Raw genomic sequence first — 26,825 nt, 5'->3', positions numbered from 1 at the left:
GGTGAGTACTTTCTAAAGGCTTTCATAACCTTCACTGGGTTATCACTTCCAAAATATTTTAGGAGTCAAACCCTCCTCCAGTGTCAGTGTGGCTCTAAAGCGTGGGTGACATCTCGACTTAGCAGAGCTCCTCGTACAAGCTGGATTCGCCTAGACAACAAACTGGTCTGCGACTGCAGCCTCAAGGTTAACCTGTTGCCATGGAAACACGTCAGCCAATAAAAAAAAAGCAGACGGTTGCTATGTTGACTGCACCCTTTTTGTTTTAAGGATGACCTATTTTTTTCAGAGCAAGTCAGATACAAGCTTGTGACACACAGCGAGAGGTTAAAAAACAGGCTACACTTTTGTAAACAAGTTCAAGTGGAGGATTTGAATGAAATGAAACCCATCTTACCTACTTCGTATGTTTGTATGGTAGTCTGTGAAATGTGATGAGATGTTGTCTCAATGGAGGGGAGTTCGTCAATACCATACCATGACAGTGAGGCAGTTGTCATAGGAACAGCATGTACCACAGTGAAAAGGCTTATGTGACTGCAACTTCAATGTCTAATTAGAGTAAACAAAGAACTCTAATGCAATCCTTCATCTACCTGAGCGTACAACCAATCAAAGCTGGTTTAGTCAGAGCTTAATCGCATCCAGATTTAGAAGGAGAAATGTCCCCTTTTGCATTGAGACGATGTAAATCTAACACAGATGCGCATCTGGTTCTTTTGTAAGTCGGAGAACTGACACTTTTGTGCGTTGGTGGGATGATGGGATCATTTTTTAAAGGTATATTTGAGTTTTGACCTTTGAGTGTATTGTTGGGTTAAAACCCCTATTTTTATAAAGTACTTGTTAATTTATTTCTTAAAGGGATAGTTCGCACAAAATGAAAATTCTTAACATTTACTCACCTTCTTGTCATTCTAAACCTGTATGATTTTCTTTTTTGTCTGCAGAACACAAAATAAGATATTTGGAAGAACTTGACAAAACAACATTGGGCCTTATTGACTTCTATTGTATGGAGGCAATACCACTGAGACATTTCTCAAAATTCCTTCTTTTGTGTTCCACACAAGAGTCATATACAAGTCGTGAAATTTATGAGGGTGTATAAATAATTACAAAATGTTTATTTTTGGGTGAACTATCCCTTTAATTCACTTTGCCCAGAGACAGTATATTTGTTTACATTAAATAGATCAGCCTACTGCATTGGTTTGACTATAGACGGTTTCATTGGACCATGTGGCTGGCCCGAAGTTTACTTCCGGTCTTTGTTTGGTAATAAAATAACAATTTATTTTATTAACTTTAATATTAATTAATATTATTTTATTATATATTAATTGTATTAAATCAAATTAAAACTACTTAACAGTTATTGATCCTTTGTGGAGGTCTACTGGAAGTTAAGTTTGGGCCACATAACGTTTGTTTATGCTGTTGCCGCTGAAACCGTCTATATAGTATTTGACTACTTGTAAATGACTTAAAATAAAATAGATTAACAGCTTTTAACCAAAGACTGATTTCTTTTTTTAAACAACAGATAATTTACTGAGAAAACAGTATGTAAATGCTATATAGTTTGGGGTTTTTGAAGTGCTACTTTATTAAAAAAGTATAAACTTGACCCAACATTTTATGAATTGTCATTTTGATATAAAAACATTACAATCTTTTGCACATTAGTACTTAATTACACAGCTTTAATACACACCACCCTGTTGTTTGATAAGCAAACGCACAACATTAGCTGCCACACTAAACTCAACTGGTCTTTGAGATACACAGTATAGCTAAAATGATGTGAAAGTTTAAAAAAATCCCAAAGCACATAATCAAAACTCACAGAGATACTGCTGAGATAATTTGTCACCGGAGAAAAATCATTCCAAAAAGGACAACTTGAAAAAACAAATACTTTCAGGAACACCAAGAGCAAATCCCCCCACCCCTTTCTGCATTTTCTTTTGTTCACATGTTTGTAACATATTTACAACTATAAATGTTTGACTATACTGTATTTGGTCGACCTGAGCCCCTTTCTGTGCGCTCCAGGCATTTAGATAATTTATTCCAGATCACATTAGTATCAGATTCAAGACACTGATAAAGCAGCTATAGTCCATACAGAAGTGTCAGAGATCACAGAATTTGACATAGTCCACTGTTGAAACCCCAATACACTCCAGTTACACTAATTCAAATTGCTGAGTCTTCATACCATTTTACAAATCTCCCATTATATCTATATAACACAGGAGTTTATCTCAAGAATCAAATGGATTGTGATTCCACTTAATCTTATTGGAATCCACACGCACCCTCTTTTTTTTAAAGAATGAGTGTTACACACACGGACCTCCTGACTGCTTCTGAAATGACAGAGGGGAAAGGAATCATCCATGACACACTACGTGTTATATTTCTTACCATCAGTCTATTATTTAGAGAGTCCTCCTCGAGTCCTCATTGGTCTCCCCAGTACTGAAGCAAATCTCTCTGTGCTTTTTCTCAGATGAAAAAGGCGTATAAAGCAAACAAACCACCGACAACAGCAAGAAATAAACCGTACCATTCTCCGATACCACACGACAGTGCTAGTTTGTCACGTTTCTTTTCTTTTTTCCCTTTACAAGGGTGTTTTTTTCTTGAAAGCATGCATCTTTTTAATCAGGCAAAGTGCATAAACATTTCTGATAAAGAAAAACACTCACTTTACTGTGGTCGAAGTGCTGTGGTGACTTGTGACAGTGATGTTATGTCAAAACGACAAATAAATTAAATAACATGAAAAGACATCGGGGTCTCCTGTCAGATATGTAATGTCTTTTTGTGTGCAATTATTTCATGTTTTTGTCACTGTCCCTGAGCTGTTGCTAATTCTAAATCTTGCTTTATTGGCAATCACAGTTAACCATCTCTTTATTTTCGCACGAAAATGACAATTCTGTCATTCACCCTTATGTCATTTCAAACATGACTTTCTTGTTCTGGAGAACACAAAAGACGATATTCTGAAGAACGTTGGTCTCCAAAATACATTGGCCCCATTGACTTCCATTATATGGACCACTCAAAATATCTTCTTTTGTGTTCCACAGAAGAAAAGAGTTACATAGAGCTTTTGAATGACATGTGGGTGAATAAATTATGACAATTATTTATTTTGGGGAGCTATCCGTTTAATAGATTTTTAAAGTATTTTTCAAATCTGTCCAATTTTTATAAGGGGACTGACTTTGACAGACGACATGCTGAGGGATATTTGTGCTTAATAAGAAAAATAATTCCAACTGTATGACCCAACGAATTAGAATATTTGTTTAAATTATAAATTTTACAGAAATAAAGACGTTTACGTTACAAAAATAGGACCATGTATTTTCTAAATCTTTTAGATAATAGATAGCTTTTAGCCATTATAAAATAGGATCAACTCTTCTATGAACAGATTAAATATAGATTTCTTGTCAATACGTCACCATTAGCTTTGCAATAATTGTTCGTTTGGCTGTATAATAAGGTTTAGTTCAGTAAGTTAAACTGTTAAATAGGGGACGATGCTTTTGCATTTGACTGTATCTAATCAAAATATATTTTTTTCTTGCCAGGGGCTGCAAGGATGCTATTAAACTCTGTGCTTTTTTTTGTAATAGACTTGTGCTCACTTTCTCCTTTGGGATTTTCTAGGCATCTAATATAGCTTTGACCCGCAATTCCGATGGTCAAAAACCACAGCGTGTAAATAAGAAAAAAAAACAAGGATTCCATATAGAGAAGGAATCCAAGTGATGCTACTGTCTGTTGTGATATGTTATGTTCGCGGTGATATGTCGTGGCTGGTGAAGGGCACTGGTGACTATTTTCTTCTTTGCAATGGAGGTGTGCGATGAACTCGGTAATATTTTTCAACGTCAAAGCATTTTGTGCCGCAAGAATACTGATCTTGAACTAGGCTTACAAATCTCAATAAATGCTCAGTGAACACTTGGAACCCATGTAAAATACACAGCAGCGGGGCAACGTGTGTATCCCATTGGGTTACGGCACATTGCCGTCTCCTTTCAAGATTCAAGTTGTTCTCTAAGAAAAAGTTTCCATAGCTCCCCCTACAGGCCAGTGACGTACATCTCCATGCCATCATTAAAAGTAAAGATGGTGGTTGTGCTGGAGGTGGCTGAGCTCTGCTTCAGGTCGGGGATGCTCTCATACAGACTCTCCCCAGGAAGCACCAGGCCTTTGGCTGAGAGATGCTGAATTTTGGGGTTCTGCAGGGGAGGTGGAGGGGGAGGAGGCGGTTGCTGCAGGGGCTGCTGGGGCCTCTTCCTTTTGGGCCGCAAGGTAGCGCTGGCGTTGGGTGGAGGCCTGTGGCCTCCCCTCCAGCCGCCTCCACCCTCCATGGTATCGTAAGCCAGGTCTGTTTCCTCTGTGCTGATGGCTTCATAGCAATGGTCCTCCATGCAGCCAGGGGGAACTCGCGAGCCTTTGCCCTCCTGCGGGGCCCACGTTTGGGGTTTGACTACAACACTAAAACCCCCGTCACGGTCGCCGCGGTCACCTCGTGCCAAGGTCCTAAAGCCGCTGATGTCCCTTGCGGCTGTGGGTGAGCCGGGCATGGCTCGCTTCTTCTTGCCTGTTTTGCAGACCTTGGAATACATTTCTGTGATCTATATGGCAACATAGAGACAACACATCTAAATCTGCAGTACACTGAAATTGGATTAGCATTAAAAAAATGTACATTGGTTATACATTAAAGGGGTCATATGGTGGAAGTACGTGTTTTTCTGTGTTTTTGGTGTGTTATAAGTTGCCCATGCATGTACTAGACACGTAAAATTGCACAAATGAAAGTGTGGGAACAAAAGATGCATTCTATCTAAAAGCGAATGCTCAACCAGACTTGCCTGAAACGCCTCGTGTAACCACACCCCGGCGAATCTACGTAACTTCGTAACATGATTTGACTAAGATCGCCCAAATCTACACGTAGTTAAGGTGGCGTAATTGTAAATCTCATTGTATCTCCTGTCAGTACAATTGCTTTGGAACCTGATGTTCCGAATATGGTAAGAGGCGTTACATTTCCGTGAAATACTTGCAGTATTTGACCAATCACTACGCACTGGTGAACTGGCCAATCACAGCACACCTCGGTTTTCAGAGCGATGAGCTTTGTAAAAAATCTGCACGTTTCAGAGAGGCGGGGCAAAGAGGAGATACAAACATGCACGGTATGTGGAAAATACAACGTTTTTAAACTTTAAATGGCGTATACACATTGCGTTACATCTAAAACAAACAATAATATTCGTTTTAGCCGTGTCATATGACCCCTTTAAAGTTATGTTTACTCAGCACAATTTATCTATGTTTAAGTTACCCAATTCATGTTTGTTAAACGAACATGATTTCTATATGTAAAAGTTTAACATTTTTGTTTCAATTGAAATAAATGAACATTGAATACAAACAAGTGTTTCTCTTTACAGAAAAACACAAACCACACTTAATAATGAAAATTACTATCCAAATGCAGTCTTACACAAAAGTTGCTGGGAACTGGAAATCCTCGGCCCAGTTTTAACAATAGGGAGGCTCAGAGATGACGTATTCTTGTATGCAAAACCCGGACGTGAGTTAGCATTTTAGGACATCCGGTTCCATCGCTTTAAAGTCTATAGGTTTTTTTAATGGGTTTTTGGTAAATTGCCCGAAATAAGGTCTGTGGTAAACAAAACCTCTAAATATGTGTTTTATTCTTAATTATAACCCGCTACTTCCTTTGGCGGGGACATTAGACGTCATCGCGCATATAAAGCTCACAAATCATGCAACATGGGCACAAATCTCTTAAAACGTAGATGCGGATTCATTCACAGAGTAGTTACTTACCAGGGAACACATTTTTAATAAAATTTGAAAGAGTTGTCGGAGGCTTGGTGGTAGTGACGTTGATATTGAGCGACCTTAAGTGTAGTCTGTTTATAGCATCGTGTTAGCTTTTTACTTCTGTTGATTGTATTTCGGCTTCAAAACTCAGAAGTAACAAATGTTGTGTTCATTTGTAAAGATTACCTTGATAGACAAAACGTGTAAACACCATAAACCTTAGTTAATCACGGATCTTGATTTTTGCGATCTTCCAAAAGTCTATGGGAAAAATGCATAGGTTTTCGGTCAAGGCAACCAGCATGGCACGCACTTCCGGGTTAGCCTACAAAAATATGTCATCTCTGATCCTCTCCATTCTATTTTAACACAACACAAATATTCATGTAGTCCCAATTTCGATGGATTAAAGTAATAGTTTACCCAAAAATGAAAATTCTGTCATCATTTACTTACTCTCTTTTCATTTCAAACCTGTATCACTTTCTTCCGAAGAACACAAAAGAAAATATTTTGAATGTTAATTGTCCCCCATTCACTTGCATTGGTTTTGTGTCCATACAATAGAAGTGAATGGGGCCAGTGCTGTTCAATTACCAACTTTCTTCAAAATATCTTCTTTTGTGTTCTGCAGAAGAATGTCGTACAGGTTTGAAATGATAAGAGTAAATGATGACAGAATTTTTTTGCATCATTTTTGGGTGAACTCTCACTCTACGTTACATGACTCATGTGTTGGATTAAACTCAACAAGTGGCAAATTTCATTTTGTCAGTGCTTATCAGCCTGCATGCATAAATATTTTTTTATAAGTAACTTGTGAAAATGTCTGTACATCATTTTGAATGTTTGTCTTTACTGTCCCTGCTTTTTTTTTGTTTCTGGATAAATTCATGTCATTTACTCACCACCATGTTGTTTCAAACATTTTCAGTAAATAACACATTGCTGTCACATGGCTTCAGAAGACTAGAAATAAAAGCTTTATGGTGCTTTTGTGTCCAATTTAAATCTTGAAGCTCTAGTTCATTTTCAATGCTTTTTTAATTTCTTATTTTGTATTCCTTAGAGGAAAAACACATGAAAAACTAAATAGAGTGACTTGAGTGTGAGTAAATGATGACAAACCCAAAAAGCAAGAATAACTGATTAGATGTTGAACTAACGTTGAGAATATGTAATTTAACATTGATTCAACGTTAAACGTATTATTACTTATCAACACTAAACTTATTAAACTCTTTTTTTTTGTTTCTAAAGAGAAGAAGAAAGTGCTCTAAGACCTTGAAAGAAAGAGCTCCGAGATGTTTCTAGATTCTTCAGAAGTCTTCTTAGAAGGATGTTTCTCAATTGCACAGAAAACTAAAAGCATACTGACCCCTGCTGCAGATGCTGCCATACTCTCTCCAGCGTGCAAGCTCAGCATACCCATCTGCTTGTGCTGGAAGATGAAGTCATCGTCTTCCGGAGGTTTCCATATGTACTGCTCTCCGTTTCCCATAAACACTGCCTCCTAAACGTATTAAAATAATCGTCTTGAATTGTAAAAATTATGTTACATTTTAACAAGAAACCATCTCAAATAATAAACACTGGAAAGTACTGTTGAGTACATCATCATGTAATGTAATCAAACCCACGACAATGCTAGCGACGTCTGATCTTCATTCATCATGAATGTACTGTAGGTTTATTCTACCTAGTGTCAACCAAAAGCACAATGCAAGATGATAAAACCCTACACTATGTGCCATAGTCATACCAACTGGATATAAAAATCTAAAGACTTAAAAAACGTCATCTGAGGAGTCACTTTCCAATTTTTATCCCTAAACAATAAGCCCATGTAGCATAATCAGTCTCCAATCCCCTGGTTTAATGCTTCCCTCATGTCTAACCACTCAGTGGATCTAATCATATTGGTCTTAATGTGTTTCCTATACTCGCGCTTTAAGGGAGTGAACCGATGCTTGCTGTGCACTTTCTTCTCATTGTTATGCAGGGGAAGCGGAAGGTGGGCAATGGGGCGTGTCACAGTGCCATTTTTAAGGAAGGGATTAGCATGTTGCAGCTTCCTGCATTCACCATAGCAATTCGCTTTGTCTCTCATTTGGACTGGCCCATTTTCTGGCTCTGGCTGTTTGCCTGGGTTTGACGGATTGAGAAGTTTTCCTGCGAGTTTCCGTCAGTTGCGTCATCCTCATAGTAAAGGGCCTTTGGGTAAGCAGCACCCCAAATGATGCGGACGGACATCTAATCGCAGCAAGTATCATTGATTTGGACAGCTTTCTTCTAGAGGAAATAATGAAGTACACTTGCAGTGTACTTAATTGTAAACTCACTTATTTTGCACTTTTGCACAAACAGAGGAAGCAATTGGCTGCATGCTTCTATTTTTAGGACGTTCCATTATAAGACTTTAAAGCGCAATAAGAAAATTTAGTCGAAGGCCATTAGTGGTTGTGTAATGAGAAATGCTTTCAATCAGCATCGGCGCTGTCTGTCTGTAATGCTGTCTGTAGCTTTAGCTACACCTCTGTGGTTGCATTAATACATGAAGTGAATTGGTACAGTTGTTGCAATACTATAATATCAGTAATAATCAGAATTTCATCATGATATTGATACCACAGCAAAATATAATGTGATCCTGCCAGTGAAAACCCCTGGTGATTTACTGTTAATCATAAAACATAAAATCATCCTACGTAATGCAAAGAACATTCTGTGAAAATATAACATTAATTTCTTTAATATTCATTGAGTAAGGTCATGTCAAAGATTGAAATCATAGTAAAATGAATGATTGAAATCTAACTTTGATGCTCTTATCTCATAATTATGTTATGAGACTTGATATAAAACTTAAATATGAAATTACGGTTATTTAGGTTTTTGTCAGTAAACATGCTTTATATAAGAACAAATAAAAAAAGGTTAAATTGAGAGCTGTATATGTACATATGTATCAGGAGTTAATTTGGAGTTTAATTTAATAGTTCATATTTTTAATTAAGTTGTCATTTCTCCATTTTGTATCGTTTCGCTTCATAATTTGATGGTTCAATCTAACCTGAGAGACTTTAAAAGCAAATATTGTACAGAAAAATGCCCTCCGGACATCACTTTTGGCCACATGAAGATAATATGTCATACATAGTTAAAGGTAGTTTCTTTAATTCTTCTGTACCTTAGGGAATGTGGGAAGGTTGAAGGTCTCCAAATTTTTCCTAGGCATTTTCTGACTGTGTGGGTGCATAGGAGGCGGGGCTTGGTGAGTGGGAGGGGCGTGTCGAATGTCCCCACTGCTGTGTCGTTGTTGTCCAAGTCCCTCCTCTGTGTCCGTCCCGTTGTCCCTCTTCTGCGCTGCTTTGTCCACTCTCCGGACCTTCCTGATGCAGGCGTACTCCACCGTGTCCTGGGGTTGAGGGGGCGTGTTTACCACCTGGGGGAGGGTCTCTGCCTCTGGAATCCCACCCTCTAAGCAGTCTCCATCAGGATCAGGAGGAGCCGGGGTGTTGGCAGGGACAGCAGGTGGGGCGGGTGTGTCCGTCTCTCCAGCTCGACCGCCGACGCCGTAGCGGGCGTCCTCAGAACCGCGTGTTGGAGAGGAACGACGGCCCACCTCAGCGTATGTGTGTTCCCCATCTTCACCGGCGGGGATTTGAGGCAGCTGGCGGCCCTGAGCACGCAGGTCTGAGTTTGAGCGACGGCTGGGGAGTAGAAGCAGATCCATGCTGGCGGGGCGATTCTTCTTCGAAGATTCTACAGAGAGTAGCGGATCAGTTAAGTGATGTCAAACGAGAACTAGAAGTATTTTGGTATTTTTAACAAGACGATACAAAGATTTGCTCAAAACTGCAGAGGCAAAGGGCAGCAGAGACATAACAATCACTATAGAATAAAAGTCGTTACAGATACTAAAATAGCTCTTATACAAACTCCTCCCACCCCCTGAACTTCAGGTACTGCATGTGTGAAGTTGTATCAGCTATCAAGGTATCAAGAGATGTGATTGTACAGTACATACTCTTGCCATTACAGTTGAGTCTGTTCATCTCATGAAGCTTGGTGTCTGACTTACTGATGGATCGCAGCTTGGACTGCTTCAGTATACTCTGAAAACAGATGCAAAGATAATTACTGTAGAATGTCTTGTACACACTATACAATATTACTACTGTTGAGTAGTTTTAATTTAATATTTAAATTAATATACAATAAAATAATATACATTTACGCATTTGGCAGACGCTTTTATCCAAAGCACCTTAAATTGCACTACTATACATTTGTTTCTGAGTATGTGCAATCCCTGGGTTCGAACCCATGACCTTGACATTTCTAGCACCATGCTCTAACCACTGAGCAACAGGAAAGCAAATTAATATAAATTAAAGGAGTCATATGATGCAATTTCGTGTTTTCCTGTTTCTTTGGTATGTTATAAGTTGTTCATGCATATATTAGACACGTAAAATTACAAAAATTAAAGTCTCAAACCAAAAGAGATGTTTTATTTAAAAGCGGAGGCTCATCCAAACCTGACTAAAACGCCTTGTTTAAACACGCCCCCACATTTCTACGTCAGTTCGTGAGAAGCGTTGAAGAACAATGCCCAAAATGTATACGCAAAGAAAGAAGACATGTCTATTCCCACTGTAGTGTTGTTGTTGCCGCCATGTCGTGAGACGCTGTGTGTTTCATTACAAATGAAAAACTACTTACTTGGGTCTTCCAAATGAGGACACAATTAGAAATCGGTGGATAAGTTTTATTTACAACACTGTTCCAAAACAGCACAACTCCAAAATCCGAGTGGGCAGCACATTAACGCCTGGTTGTGCACAAAGGCTGTTTCTAAAAAGTGGGGCAAATCCAACTTTGTAAGGACAGTGTGCCTCTTCTCACTCACAGTCTGTAAGTATGTTTTCATTATTAAAGAATTTGCAACTGACTTCAAACGTAAGCTTTTTGTCGGTCCTACGATCACAAATGCAGAAATTGTTTTATATTTACGAGGCTGAACCCATCGGGAGCTGGATTCAGCTTCATATCCTCTGACTGTTCTCCACTGCAGCGTGATGCTACACGAAAAAAGTCAATATAGTCATTATATTCAGTAACTATGTCCCCGCTGGATGCAACATGCCTCGTGTTTTATTGACTTTGTCGCGTTGCGTAAATAAGTTAGCGATAGTTAGCTAATTGTTAAACCTAATAGTTTTTAAAAAATAAAACCTTACCGATCTGTTACGCTCTGCTGGCAAAGCTGGCAAAGTTGATTAATCCGCTTGGTCAAATGCATTTTATGGATCATATTAATTTTGTGCTTGAACTCACACGATACTGGTGACATTATCAGCTTGCAATATGCTTTGAAGGCTGCGTTCCGAATATGGTAAGGGGCATTACATTTCCGCCACATGCTTGAGGTATTCGGCCAATCACAACGCACTGGGTAGCTAGCCAATCAGAGCACACAGTGCCTTGAGCTTTGTTAAAATCGAGGTGTTTCGGAAAGTCGGGACACAGAGGAGCAACAGTAATGCACGGTATGTGAAAACTAATGTGTTTTTTTAACCGTAACCGCGTAAACACATTGTATTACACCAAATACACACAAACATGTTCGTTTCAGCCATCCAATATGATATTATTACAATATAAAATGAATTGTTATATTACTAGCCACTAGCCAGACCGATAACCAAACACAGGAAGTTAATCTTGGGCCAGGTGCGTGTCACATAAAACCGTCTATCTATAGTTTACTAAAACCTTTACGTAAATCAAAATAAAATAAAATATCGGCCTAAATATTATTTGATAAAACTTAAAGGGCTGGTGCAACGGTGTTTCATGCATTCTGACTTCTTTACAATGTTAAACATGCTGGCTTCTCATGCTTGACATGGTCAACTTGTCAAAAAACGAGTTGGATATATGACGTAGTATTTCTGTGCTCAATTACAATACCCCACGGCTCGTATAGGTTTCGGAAAGTTTTTTCCGAACATGAAACTCTCTTACGTAACAACTTTTCTTAGTCCCTTATTGGACAATTCTGGAAAAGCACACCCACGCGTCAACCAGCGAGATGAAAGAGCATGCCCACGCGTCAACTAGGGGTGGGAATCCTTTGGTCCCTCACGATTCGATTCAGAATCGATTCTGAGGGTCAAGATTCGATTTTAGAATCAATTCTCGACGTATTATTTTGCATATGTGTGACTTCATTACGTCGCATTTACGCTCAGAGTCAGACTAGTGTTGGCACTTTGGCTTCTAGTCTCTGAACTGTCACATTCTGTATTAAAATGCAAAACTGCCCAGTGAAGCCGTTCTCATTTACATATCCTCTGTTTCCCTTGTCAGACGTTAAAATAAGTATAATATAGTAATTAACGTGACTAATAATACTACATGTTAACCGGTGTCAGAATTTTTCATGACACTGGCAGTAAGTTCAGGAATTGCCTGATCGTTTTACAAAATCATCATACACCTATGGAGCAGTGGATTCATCTAATTCAGCGCACCCAGCACCTCTGGTAACAAATTGTGCATATTTACAGAAGTATGTTCATGTTCTTATGTCTTAACAGTTAGTGACAGGTTTTGGGAAAATGCTATTTGCACTCATTTAGTGTGAAGTATGCTGCGGCACAGTGAATTATTTTACCTTAATTTACCTTCCGCTCACTACAGAGAATAGACAGAGAAAGACCATTCTAAAATGTATTTTGTTTATCTTGCAGTTTAGTCCAAGGGGGCTGGATCGTTTTCTCTATCTTTACTGCTCGTGTATCTTTACTGCTGTGCGTGAGGTGTGCGCTCTCTAAACTGTCCGCACCCGCGAATGACTTCTGCCTTTTTTGTTCCGCTAACATCACGTTATTAATGCATTTAAAAATCGATTTTTGGATTCGCGATGCATCTAAGAATCAAATTTTTCCCGCACCCCTAGCGTCAACCAGTGAGAGTGGGAGAAAAAGCATGCGCACACATCAACCAGCTGGAGCAAGAGAGAGAGAGCACTGCGTTCGTGAAGTTCAGCTATGTTTGTATGTTCACTGCATTTCGGTGAGGAATGTTATATAAACGGTGGATATAACGTTGGATTTGGAGATCATTTGAAACTAATAGATGGAGCGGTCCCAGCGCTGAAAGATGCCGCACACGGTAAGTGAAACTGAGTCAAATGTCTGTGTTATGTTGGCAATCGGCGCGTACATGCATGAGGTAAACAGCACAAACTTACAGTGAATCAACAGTTATGCAGGAATAATGCGATGATGTGTTTATTGTGTGCTCGTGCTTTAGTTCCCCCCACACGCCTTCAGGTTGCCGTCTGTTTTCGGAAATAATCGTACAGCTGTATCTGTCTTTTATAAATGTGATCAAACTAGATACTCTTCGAAGATACAAAGTATGCAATACTACTCTATAGGTACTCAAGATTAATATGAGATTGGCAGAAACTGCGTGTGTTTCATACGCTTTAAACTATTTGAAAACTGAAACAGATAAAAAATTGACATGTTTAATTAAGGCACCAAAATTATTAAATGAAAAAAAACATTAAAATCAAAATGAATAAAGCACATAACAAAATTGCAAAAAATTAAGCTAAAAGTAACATGAAATATATTAAAATATAATGTTGTTTTATTCAAAATATAACAAAAATGGAATACAACTGAAAACAAAACTATAATAAGTCTGATTTAAAAAAACAATACTATGAAAAAGACTAGGGCTGTGTTTCCCAAAAGCATCGTAAGCCTACGTTGATCGTAGCTCCATTGGTGACAATGGTTCTAAGATCAACTTAAGTTTGCTTAACTTAGCTTCTCTATTATGACCATTATCTTTAGAAAGACCAAAGTCACCACTAGTAATATTCTGTTGGTTCGGTGGTCTACCAGTCAGCTAAAACAGCATAAACCTGCCTGGATTTTACTGTAATCCTGTAATCTAAATTGGTCTTTTCCGATGACAGAATACCAATCTTGAAAAGTTATATTAAAGATCTTTGACAATTAATGTTTCAACATTAGTCCCTTTGTTTTAGAATGAAACCTAAAAGAAAGAGATCCCTTTATACTAAATCTATATCCATTGAGCCAAAGATTTTCCTAATTCAGTATGTGTCGTTACTCGAAATGTGTGAGGGAAGAATTTTAATCCTGAAACAAAAACACGAACTGGTTGACCGATCTGCTTGAACCGAGCTCAGAACTGAGCCCCTGTACAAAGAGAAGTGAAAGATTGAGGAAAGAAAGCTGTTCACCATGTCCATGAGTCTGTGTTTCCTCTCCTCTCCAGTGCCATTGTGCGTCTTTCCTTTCCTGCAGAACACATGAAGAGATTCAGTTTCCCAGCTGATCAGCAGCAAGTGCATTTCACCATCGTTTCATTTAACAACTGAGTTATGAGGAAGTGATGCTCTGACTCATTTCAGCTTTCTGATTCAATTGACTTGTGAAGCTCCAACTGTTTATCTTGTACAGGGAGAAAATATATATTTCAATTAAATTAGGCAATTCGAGGGATTCAAGACAATTCTTTTCAGTCAAGTAGTAAGCACAGATTATTCTAGATTTATTCTCCTCAGGAAAATGGGGGCAGATTTCTTTGTCACAAATAAACAGATTGACATTTAAAACAACAGAAGGCTTGGCTGGATGGGTGGGTGGATGAATAACAGGCCTTGCAAGCTGCAAAAACCAAATAAACAATCAACATACAATTCAAAGATCATTTGAATAGCAAAATGGGCTTTTTTATATTTATGAAATTTATTGTGATTTTTAGTTGAGCATGTCCCCAAAACATTTTGTCTCAAAATTGCATCACCCAAAACCACACACTACGGCATTTGTATGATTTTTGCATGTTTGTATATGAATGTGTGTTATTGACTTTTGTGTTTTCTGTAAGGTGGACATTTAAAACGTGCCACTCACCTCTGGCAACCGACGCACAACACGACGATGAGGATGGTGACGACGAAGGCCGAGGCTGCTGCGATGGCCCCCAGCAGCAGTACTTTGCTGTAGGGATGAGTTGAGAAGTTCACCCCGTCCTGCATGGAGGCCATGTGGAAGTGCTAGCACACACACTTTCACTCTCGCCCCCACTCGCGCACACACATATGCACACGCGCTCGAACGATCACACCGTCTGCGAGATCTGAAAAAGAACGGCAGAGGTGCAAGATTTCAGTTCCTTTGCTTCGTAACAAGAACGTGAATCATAATAACAAAACGTGAATCATACTCTTCGTTTTTCTCTCCCCCTACAGACGTTCTCGTGTGAATGAATGACAGAGTGTGTCTTCCCCACACTTTCTGGTTTCTCTGTTTCTTTCTCCTGAACAAGTCTTTCTCTTTCTGCCTGTGGGTCTCTTCTTTCTTCTCCCTCATTGTATCATTTTCTGCCCACTGACTGTCACTCAGTGTTTCTGTGAAATCGTTTGCTTCCAACCGGGGGCATTTTTCATCTTTTGACATGCAGATTCGAGAGCATCAGGTACTTTACCTGTCTTTCGCTACAAATAAACAACAGCAGAGGTGTTTACACCTCACTGTAAAGATTTTACATTGACATTTATTCATTTAGCAGACATTTTTATCCAAAGTGACTTACAAATGAGCAGATACAGAATGACAAGGTCTATGTTTGACTTCTGCTGATGTAATAAATGCCATGGTCTGCACTCTCTTGACAGGACCTTAAAGTGACAGTTCACCCAAAAATGAAAATTCTGTCATCATTTACTCGCCCTCGAGTTGTCCCAAATCTGTATAAATTTCTTTGTTCTGATGCACACAAAGAAAGATATTTGGAAGAATGCTTGTAACCAAACAGTTCTTGGCCACCATTGACTACCTTAGTTGGAAAAATGACAATAGTAGTCAGAAGTCCCCCAGAACTGTTTGCTTTCCTACATTCTTCAAAATATCTTCTTTTGTGTTCAACAGAACAAAGAAATGATTCCTACCCAATGGTGGCCAAGAACTGTAAAGCACTTTTGTGATTTAATTTGATCCTTTATTTTTTAATGCTAAGTTGAATTTCTGCTGGATTTAATATTACATTTTCTGTGACAGGAAGTGTGAAAACATGATCAAATATTTATATATTATACATATCACCAGCTCCCCCACCTCATCTTTCTCATCGCTTCATCCATATATGCACTCCATTCATTTCAATGAGAGACATCGCAGAAGACTGATGTGCGTTGAACTGAACCCCAGCGTAGTGCACAGTACACCATTTCTCCAATTGTCCAATGTTCTCCATTACATCTTCTGAATGGACCAGCAGCACTTCTGAATCGGCTCTGAATGTTTCAACCACCTTTTGTCTACAAGCACAATCCTGCCATTTATTTTCGTTATGAAGCCTTGCGCTGCCGATGGCGCTACAAGGAATTCTGTGGTTATTTTTGACTTGTAACCTTGCAGGCATCGTGCCAGAACTGGGAGAGTGGATTAGAGATCTAAAGTTATTCCAGTTTTAATTATTTTGGCTCTCGACTAGTTTAGTACTATCAAAGGAACGTGAGTCATGAAATGAGCTAAAAATATGCACAAGCAAACAACAGCGTTGAGACATCAAAAGAAGGAAAATACTGCTTTTTCAGATGGACAGAAGTGCATAATTGCTGCAATAATTTAGTAGTCAAGTGTAGTAAAATGTAAGCACGCACACTCGCCCTGAACTGAACCTGATGTCCTTTTTTAAACTCCACACAAGAGTCTTGACTCCAGACAGAGAAAAGAGATTGTGTTTGTCAAAGGCTGGCTGCCAGAAGTAGGGAAAACCGCTGTGCTAAACTACGGCATTCATCCAAGCTCTCAGATTCAAGATATTGATGAATATTGCGCTACGTTTGGGAATAGCACAGGTTTTTTGTAAGCATAGAAAACCTGGATGACTACCTGTTTTTCAGAAAATGTGCAAAAATAAATGTAAGCATTCGATAGCTGTAGAAAATAAACAGCTAAATACTAAGTATTACATTAGAAGTAATTAATTCCAAACATAGCCTCAAATAGCATCACCAGACCAGAGGACTTCTGTTCATCCAGTACCACCAAACAAATCATTTACGTGCAGCCCAATTGTGATTTGAGTTTAATAAGGTTTGGACAAATGTATCCAGTTAAAGCCTTCAGTCACTCTGGAGCAAAAGCCCAGAGCTAGTATAAACCGATATATACTGTAAAGCAACAACAAATCACATTGCTAGCAAATAATGGCTGAGAGTACCTGAGCATGACCCATTTAGACAGATATCAAGTTTCTGCTTTTTAGTAAATGCACATATCCAAAAAGACACATTTGTAATATATGAAATAAAACCCAAATCACATTCTCAAGTTTCAATGTCACTTGATGAGCTGCTGTTGTACTAGTTTCACAAATAGCTCTTTCTCTCTCTCTCTCTCTCTCTCTCTCTCTCTCTCTCTCTCTCTCTCTCTCACCTTCACTTTTTAAAGCTCTCCATACCGTTGTGTTTTTAATGAGAGGAACTGCTCAATGGGTGGGCAGTACGAGTAGAGTAATAAAGCTTATTGAGTTTGCACTGAGTTTGCACTCATTATTAAGTGTGTGTGCAGTCTGTTTTCTTACAGTGGATATCTAGGATGTTACTTCTATTGAATTATAACGTGTATTTAAATACATTATGAGCCATTTTGTGTTTATTTTATGTTAAATAAAAGGGAGAACACAGAGTTGAGATAAAAGTCAAACCAAAAGTGTTGTCTTTAACTAGATTAAGAGATGTGTTCAGTTAAGGTTTGTGTATATAAATACACCAACATACTTGTACATATTTCAGAAATATGAGCAATATATATTTAAACATAGTGTCAATTACATTTAAATATAAATGTATATATATTTATGTAAATAATTAAATGTGCTTAACTAAATATTTAAACTACAGCATCCTGCACCCACTAGTAAAAAAATATAAAAAATAATATCTCGTGTCTAAATAATGCTTGGTTTGACTGTACTGTATGTGACATAACTGATGAATGAAAGAATTGGCAAGATCCAGTAACTGAGATCTCCATAATGGCCTTCAATATGATATAATGGCCTTCAGCTATATGCTAATAAACCCTATAGCGCAACACTGACTGTTGCAGTTACTTCTTTAATTCCTCCCTTTACAAATAAAGATAGGTAAGCGAACAATCCTTCGTAGAACAGTACTCCTTGTTGCAAGCCAGTACCAGGGATCCCAACAATGAGAATGACATTCTCTGTGGAATGAGTGTGTATTGTCCCCTGTGTTCATGGAAAGCAGTGTGATGAAACAGAGCGTTCTATCAGGGATTGTTCCATCATGAGCACATCATTAGTCTAAGGCCAGATGGAGCTCGATGTGAGTGTTTCACTCCAATGAATGGCCAAATCACATGTTGGTCCTATTGATTTGTGTAGTCATTCCCTGTAATGATGTGTCTCATGCAGAGACATAGGAAAGCGTGAGCTGGGTGAATAAAATAGTCCTTGTATGACTTATACCAGGGGCGGGCAACTGTCGGCCGGATACGGCCCGCATTATCTTTAAATACGGCCCGCAGGACCATATCAGTATGATCGCTGAAAAATGAAAAGACTGCTTTCATATTAGGATGTTAATTCTCCAACCAGGAGAGGGCGCTAGTTTCTGTAGTAATTAACCATAGTAGGAGATGCGCACTATTGAAAACATTCACAAAAATGAGAAAAAATTAAAAATTGACAGTGAAAACCCTGTTTTCCAGGCAAGATGGGAAACAGATTATCTTTTTACCAAGTTTAAAGCCCATTGCACATTGAGTCCGAAATTTGCGTCCGAAATTTCCGCATGTTAAAAAATAAATACGACCTCCCGTTGTGTCAATCACATTTACACACTGCCTCCGATATTTTCATCCTTCATAAAAATGCGTTTTCGCATCCGTAGCAAGCATTTTGAGTGGCCTTTTATAACAATTCAGAGACACCGTACAAACGAGAGGCAAATACGAAAAAACGCATACAAAAATTTCGGACTGTATGTGCAAAGACCTTAAGGGGGCACCCATGTGTTTGGTGTGCTTGGAAACGAAATCGGTTATGAAGGATTTCAAATTAAATCGGTGACGCGTCCGGTTCAAGAATCATCACTAAAGGCATCTTATGCGGTTTCAATCGTGTTTAACAATGTTCTCTTGGCTACTAATCAAAAACAGGGTCTTTGTACCTTTGTTGAAATGCATACATTTGTTTTTCATTTTAAAAATGTTGGCTATTTGAATGAGCATAATTGCACAAGTTTTATATTTAAACTCATTGCATTCATTGTATATTGAGTTCCCTCAATAAAAAGTGTGAAAGTTGCCCATCCCTGACTTATACTGTGCTTTGTTCAATCAAACGTATCACACCCAATACTGTGTGCAGCGGCTCCAGAACTGAGTTGTAAAGGTGCTGTGTGTAATTTTCTTGGAGTATCTATTGACAGAAATGCAATATAATATACATAACTATGTCTTCAAATGTGTATAAAGACCAGGACCGTGCACATTTTTAGGGGCAGTGGCCGAAACAAACAAAAAAGGGCACTTAGGTTTGGGGCAGGAGAAGACAGCATACACTCTTAGAAATGCCTTTCTTATTATCACACTGTAGCACTCAGTAAATATGTTAATCTATATTTTGTTTTGTACTATGCTAGAGTGCAACTCTTCGAAATCATTTATTGTAGCCAAAGGCATTATTGTATTTTCACAATAATGGTGATTTGTTGAAATTTCAACATTTTTTTCAACATTATTTGCGGGCCAAAAGTGATATTGAGATCATGGATATTTTGTACACGTTGTTAGCAGTTGTCACCAATAAAAGACCAGGAGCAAAACATTACCGACAAAAAATACAAAAAACAAACTATCAAATTATTAATTCTGTAATTCTGTCTGTAATGTGGAATATAATTTTCGTGGGATGAACTTCTTCACTCTAGCACGCGGACAGACTATCTGTGAGTGATACTGGGGGAGCGAGCGTGAAAACATGGAGCGGATTAGCGGAATGAGTGGCTCTTTAGCGGAGTGTTATCATCTTTTATCAGGGATCTTGAATGGATGACTGCCCGGGGGCGGGGTTGAAAGGGGCACCTCAGACGATGAGGGCAGCGGGGCAGTCGCTCTAGCCACCAGGCCACCCCCCTGTGCATGGCCCTGATAAAGACCTTACATAATGAAGTGTTATGTTTTTATTACCTGAGAATGAGCTATTTCAATCTACATACACCGCGGGTACTCTTGCATGGAATTCGCCGTGTTGTTTCTACAGTAGCCCCAAATGGACAAACTGACCCACGGAACGTGTTTCCTAACTATATCTCCTTCGGCAAAGAAGCGAAACGTGATGACATCTTAGTTCTGTGTCAGCTGCCATAATGCTTCGACAGGAACGGGTGGAGTGAGCTGTTGGTTGCAATTCACAACCTCGCCACTAGATGCCACTAAAATCTCCACATTGCTCCTTTAAAGCAGGAAAGCCAAAGACGGGCAAGTCCTTACATTGCTGTAAGATGAAGGTTGAGGTTCATGATTATTATGATATTGAATATGAATATTCATAAATATGAATCATAAATATTTACTCCATGGTTTTGGTTTTATCTGTTTCGGCAATCACAAACACCAAATAAAAGCCAAACAAACTGTGCTGGGTCACTACATTTTTTCAAGAATATCTTTTTCTGCCGAAGTACACTCTACTCTACTTGAAAATAACCCAAAAGTGACATAAAAATTCTCTCAAAGTGTCCAAAAGAAGCAGTGATCTACTGAAATTAACAGTTCCACTCCCATCACACTTTCTAGACTGAGACAAAATCGGTGTGAGGAATTTGGGGCTAAATCTACATCTTGTCTACACTGTGTTAATTAAACAGTAAAGAGCTTATTTCCCCTGTAATTACACAGATACGGTTTGGGAAAGAAATAGAGCCCTGTCTCTTATACACGGTCCCTGTCGTCACTCTCGGACTGATTCATTTCTCCTTTCTGAAAAACCAACTCATTAGAGCAAGACAGAATCCTATTTAATTGTTAAAATCAGCCAATGCTGAGAAACTATTCAGGATACCACGACAATCCCTTAAAAATGACTGCCACATCTTATTTTATTAATATGACCGAGCAAAACTAAACATCCTGTTCGGTCCTAATTGGAGAATTCTGCTACATTTATTAAGTAGACACATCTCATATACCAAAGGCTCTTTTATGTTGTTAAGAGACTTCTACAATAACTGGTTACGTGTGAAATCTAACGTGTGAAACAACATATTTGCAAATTACTGTATATGTTGCTTGCAAAAACACACATCTACATACAGTATGCATCTTTCTATCTATTCTGAATAGACATCAATGTCAAACATGTTTTTTTGTGTAGTGTTGTAGTAGGGGTTATTAAGCTGGTTAGTTCTGTTAGCTCCTGCTCATCATCTGGTTCTAAAAGTCATCTTTATTCATTGACAACCATTTAAAATTAGCTGGATGCTGTGGCGACATAACATTTCTTGCATGCATCATATATTTTGTTTGTTTGTCTGTAATGTTTCATTTATGATATTTCATTTTTCCGGCTATTATAAATTCTTTGAACCATCCAACCATTAATTTCAGCACCATGTATTCAGTCAAAGGTTTGAACTATGCAGCCTTATGGTCACGACCTGATACTGCATCAAATAACAAATGGTTACAGGTCCAGAGTTCAGCCAGGATCATTGGCATGTCTAAACTCCAGTCAGAGACACATAAATAACACTCATGTCAATCTTTTTTTATTCGATTCAAGTGTATCTTTGACTAACTGAAAATCAGATCACATAACAATAGCAGATTTCCATCTGTGTCTGAAATCAGCACCTATTTTCCAGTAAATTGCAGAAAGAGAAAGACATAAAGCCTTTCTGTGTCAAAGGAGGTGAGGAATAGAGCAAAAAAAGAAAAAGAAAGAGAGAGACTGGTGAAATGGCATGTTTTAATTACTGTAAAACCCTAGATTTCAGTCACAGAAAATCTGGCACGTCCCCCCAAACCCCCGAGACATGACTCTCTCGCCTCCTCCCCCTTCTCTTTTTCCCTTCTTTTTTATCTTTTTTTGCCCATTTAACATCAGCAAAAGAAACAAAGAAATAAGACGTTAAAAACAAACATATTTGAAGAGCAGGGCTGTGCAATTTGCATAAAGATGATTAATGATTTATTTGTGAGCAAGTGGTAAGTCAGCGTGTCTTCTGTCATTCTGTCTGAGATAGGAAACAAACAGATCTCTCAAGCTAAACCCCTCAGTACCACCTTTACATAACTGCTTTGTTTAAAGATAATTCACTCTTCCAGTACACAGAATAATTGACAGCTGGAACTGTTGGTTACAGCAAATGCTAGTAAAATTCACTTTTAAACACTTCGAAATCAACTATGGTTATCTTAAATTGTTAAAGACGACGTGGAATCAAAACTGAAAAATCTTGTCCATATTCTACCCAATAATGGTTAAAAACAACTCAACATTTTTCAGAGTATATTTATTGCTACTGTGTCAGTGATGTTTAATATTAAAAACATTTTGAATAGTTAAAAAATCAGCCTGTTGTGTTTATGATTATCCAAAGACAAAAACTGAGACACAGCAGAGAAACGTCTCGTCACACCGATGCAAAAAGGAACATCCATTTACTGTTGCTTACAACCACATACTGTAACTCTACACTCACTAAAACCAGATTTTTTGAGTTTGGCTAAATGGGTTACAGGAAATGACCTTCCTGACTTATTCGAGGCACTTTCCAGGAACAGGGCACAAAACAGGATCTGAAATTCTTTTGAAAAATCAGCAAATGATCTGTGCAAAAACTTAATTACAGACAATGTTGGATATTTTATGAATATTTGACAAACTATTTAATTTTACATTTATTTCAGATTTCAAAGTTTCTGTTTTGGCAACCCTATCAAAAGTCTTGTTCTTACACACACAAACAACTGTTTTTTTTCTTCATAAAAAGGTCAAATAAATATCACAATAAATGTATGAAGTTTAAACAAGGTTGCAATAATGAAATTTCAAGGTTATCATCTTTTAAGAGAATTAAATTGTGTTTGAGATTAATGCCAGTTCTTAGTTATTGATATATTCCTGCACATAAAAAAATGTCTTTGATCATTAACTTTGGTATCAGGGTTGTTTGGCTGAGAATGATTTAACTTGAGAGCACAGCAGACCCACACTGACCGAAAATAACAGACTGCAGGGTCATCAGAGGGTCCTGTACTCATGACCTCCTGTGTTTACAGTAGACAAGAATCTTCTGACCTCTCTGTAAGAGCCTGCTGGGATGCGTTTTTGCAAGTGTAATATCAGCCACATGACATTTATAGCTGAACTATCAAACCAAGTGCCCATGAAGCAAAGATGGCAGCATCCGGGTCATGTACTTTCTACAGAATCATCATCATACTGGCTTGATTAGAGAAAATCCTTCTAAATGACAACACCCACAGTCGGCTCTCCTGTTTTTGCGAAGTGGTTGATATCCTTAGGGCAACATCATGTTGACCCTGGGACAACTTTTAAATCAACCAATCAGATTTCAGAAATAAGTTTTCAGTTGATTTTAAGTTTAATCTTCCAACCAGGATTAGGTCCTTCTAGACCATTGTTTTTCACTTATCATTTCCCTCTGATTTTAGGGGTAAGTTATGGTTAGGGTTGGGGTTTGGTGTGGGTTTAGGTTTTATTTATAAAAATGTTGTCCTTAGGTCAACAATATATGTTGACCTGAGGACATCAACCACTTGGCAAAATCAGGTCGAGCACCCACAGTCAGCCTTACTTCATCTATTCTAGGTTGCTCTTTTGGCAAGTATTGCAGTCCTGAAATGCACAAACTTATTGTGTTCAAGGACAGATGTTAGATTGCCTTCTGTGTTTTACCAATGTCGGGAGATATGACCGCTCATTTACTCCACAATAAGACTGAAAGAAGAAACTCCTCTGCTATTCACAGCATCATCACCAGAGTCTCAAGTTTAATGGATGACTGAGGTGCCTTATCACACCGTCATGGACCTACCACAAACCTGACCGTTCCCTCAAAATCAGCAGGTTCTGTTCACTCTGCTGGACAAACAAGAGGTTAAAAAACTTTAAAACAGTGGAAACACATGCAAGTAAGGTTTCCAACTTGTATTATGTGTTTTTGAGTGTGTTTCCAATTGTTTTTCACTCTTGTGTGGATATTCTTAATGCTTTGTTTGACTGTACTCCATTTCCTAATGAAGACGCTTTAATGTTGCATCCTGTTGAGCACACTGCTCTGGTTTCTTTTAAAAGCAATGCAATGGAAAATGGTGGAAGGGTAATGCAATGGAAAATGGGCTAAAGCAAATTAAAGAAAAATGTGACTATAACCAAAAAGAAACAGAACAAACAAAGTCGTGACAAGGTTCAAGAAAGAACACACACAACAATTAAGACCTGACACAAAACAACACAGAAACTATCAATGCACACAGATTTCGTAAATTGTTGAGGGTTAAAAAATATTCGGACAACACTTCAATATGAATGTTGTGAGGCTAAATTATACTTTAAATTGAATTCAATTCAATTTTTTGTCTAAATGGTTCCATAAAGAACCTTGAAAGTAGTAGGTTACCTTCAAAATGAAAATTCTGTCATCATTTACACGCCCTTTCTTCTGCAGAACGCAAAAGAAGATTTCGAAAAACGTTGCTAACAGAACAGCACAGCCCCCCTTTCACTTCTACTGTAACCAATGCAAGTGAATGGGGGGCTGTTAACAACATTCTTCAAAATATCTTCTTTTGTGTACGAATGCCGGGGGAGTCTATCGAGCACAGAAATACTACGTCATACGTCCAACTCGTTTTTTGACAAGTTGACCATGTCAAGCATGAGAAGCAAGCACATTTATCATTGTAAGTAGTCAGAATGCATGAAACACTGTGGCACTCCCACACCCCAACCCCCCCTTTAAGCACCTTATTTTTTAAGAGTGTAAACATGTAATTTGCTATACAGGTAATATTATACTGTATGAACGTTATGTTTTACCAAATAGTGTAGTCTTATGTTTCCCAGCAAAGTGAACAGAACGCTGTTTTTAAAAGCATCAGAAATAAACCGTTATTTCAGTGACTTTAGCCATTACACATAACAACATGAGCCAATGCAGCCAGCAGAGGCTATTCTTCTGCATTCTCTGTTGCTCATGGTTGGGCACATTGCACTTATCCTTTCCAGTCTCCACCTATCAACAGGAAGCTTACTTGATTGAGCAGCTTGGACCCAATGGTCTGAATCACTGCAGACACTTTCACAAGTACACACAGACACAAACACCCCCACACACTTGTGTGTATGTGTCTCCTGACAGGTAATGGGTGGGGAATCATCACATACTGGGAGTCTGACAAACATTCTCTCCACACTTGTTACAGATACAACCAACACTTCGTTCATAGTTATTAATGCTCTCTGTTGTTAATGGACTTCATATATGCTGCTCAATACAGACTGGCACGGGCGATATTAGCCAATGCGCGTGACGTCCTCAACCTGTCCCGTGCGCTTTTGACTCGTCTCGTGCCCCAATAAAGACACATCATCTTCTTCTGCGTCCTGTCAGAACCTCAGTCACATCATATTGCGAAGGTTATTCAGACATACTACAGGTTAAATGATTCAGTCTTTACGTACGCCATATACATTAAAACACGATGGCACAGACATAGTGACTGCGCACCGCTGGCAAAAACGTATCACGTATGCCAGCATTCACCACCATTGTTTTCTCGCAACGCATATAACACGTAGTGCGAATGCATGATATGTTAAGGCCCGCAGCGGTCGACCTCTTATTCAGCACGAGTAATTCGTCGCTCCCGTGGGTATTGTCCCGCCAATCACCGATGCACTCAGGAAATAATTTCGCAAGATCAAAGTGGAAATGCGAGTCCTGCTCCCACAGCAGACGGCGAGAGGTTTCCATCGAAATCCGTTTTAATTGTAAAGGAAACGTATAAATAACCGGCTATGTCGCTTCTTTGTTAATCAATTCCATAATTCACTTAATTCGGTATATCTGATACACGGCACTGATGCATTTCTGCCGAGTGAGAGAGTGCCACTGTCTGCTTATAAATCGTTTAATTAAGCGTAGAATCACAAAGGGTAATGCGGCTACATTGAAGCTGTTGCACACGTGTCGTCTGACTTGTGTGAAGCGCGTCATTAATCTCTTATAAACCGGACGCGTATTCTTGCTACATCCACAACAAACGATTATGTTACGCATTCTGATATGCGTTTATTACAGCATTTTGGGGGATTCCGCTTTGTGGTCAGCAGCACGTAGGCAAAAGTGCATGCCAATGAGACACGTATGGGGATGCTGCTCAATGCTCATACTCACTCAGTTTAGGGATTCAGGGGGCGCGTCTCCGCGCAGCATCCACCTCGCTGGACTCTGCTGCTGCTGAAATGTCTGGCACCCGGTCAGACGCCGAAACACCGCAAGCATAATCAATAACCTGCGTTGAGCCTAGATTCGTATGTTAGGGAGGACATGTGTGCGGCATGGCATTTGGCGTCCTCATTGCAACCTCTGACCAATCCCATTGTTCCCGTGCGTTACGCGTCGCGCACGGGGAAAGGTGCAAACACGCAGCTGGGTTATTCCAAGTCGAGGTTCGGTGGTGATATCGGGACCACGTCACAGCTGCCTCCGCTGGGTCTCAGAGCCTCCTCAAACCTCACTCCTGTCTCGAGCATCGGCGAAAGTACTATATGACAGCGCGGTGCCCATTCCATTGGCATCTGGA

General features: G+C 38.9%; 1 protein-coding gene across 2 annotated transcripts; it reads right to left on the bottom strand.

Annotated features, from left to right (window-relative positions):
- Positions 1-1,563: 1,563 nt before the first annotated feature.
- Positions 1,564-26,825, bottom strand: si:dkey-70p6.1 (uncharacterized protein LOC570575 homolog). 2 transcript variants are annotated; one of them, XM_057357425.1, is made up of 7 exons: positions 26,417-26,825; positions 14,868-15,093; positions 14,192-14,249; positions 9,926-10,013; positions 9,086-9,660; positions 7,274-7,408; positions 1,564-4,670 (listed from the first exon to the last, which is right to left on the bottom strand). In XM_057357425.1, the coding sequence occupies exons 2-7, from the start codon at positions 14,999-15,001 to the stop codon at positions 4,113-4,115; spliced, it is 1,548 nt and encodes a 515-aa protein (XP_057213408.1). In that variant the 5' UTR covers positions 15,002-15,093; positions 26,417-26,825; the 3' UTR covers positions 1,564-4,112. The 2 variants fall into 2 exon arrangements, with proteins under 2 accessions (XP_057213408.1, XP_057213409.1); XM_057357426.1 differs by having other exon boundaries at positions 9,980-10,013.

The sequence above is a fragment of the Triplophysa rosa genome, linkage group LG17 (assembly GCF_024868665.1).
Source record: "Triplophysa rosa linkage group LG17, Trosa_1v2, whole genome shotgun sequence".
Classification (NCBI taxonomy): domain Eukaryota; kingdom Metazoa; phylum Chordata; class Actinopteri; order Cypriniformes; family Nemacheilidae; genus Triplophysa; species Triplophysa rosa.
Note: the sequence above shows the minus strand (reverse complement) of the source record. Positions and strands in the feature narration are given on the sequence as shown.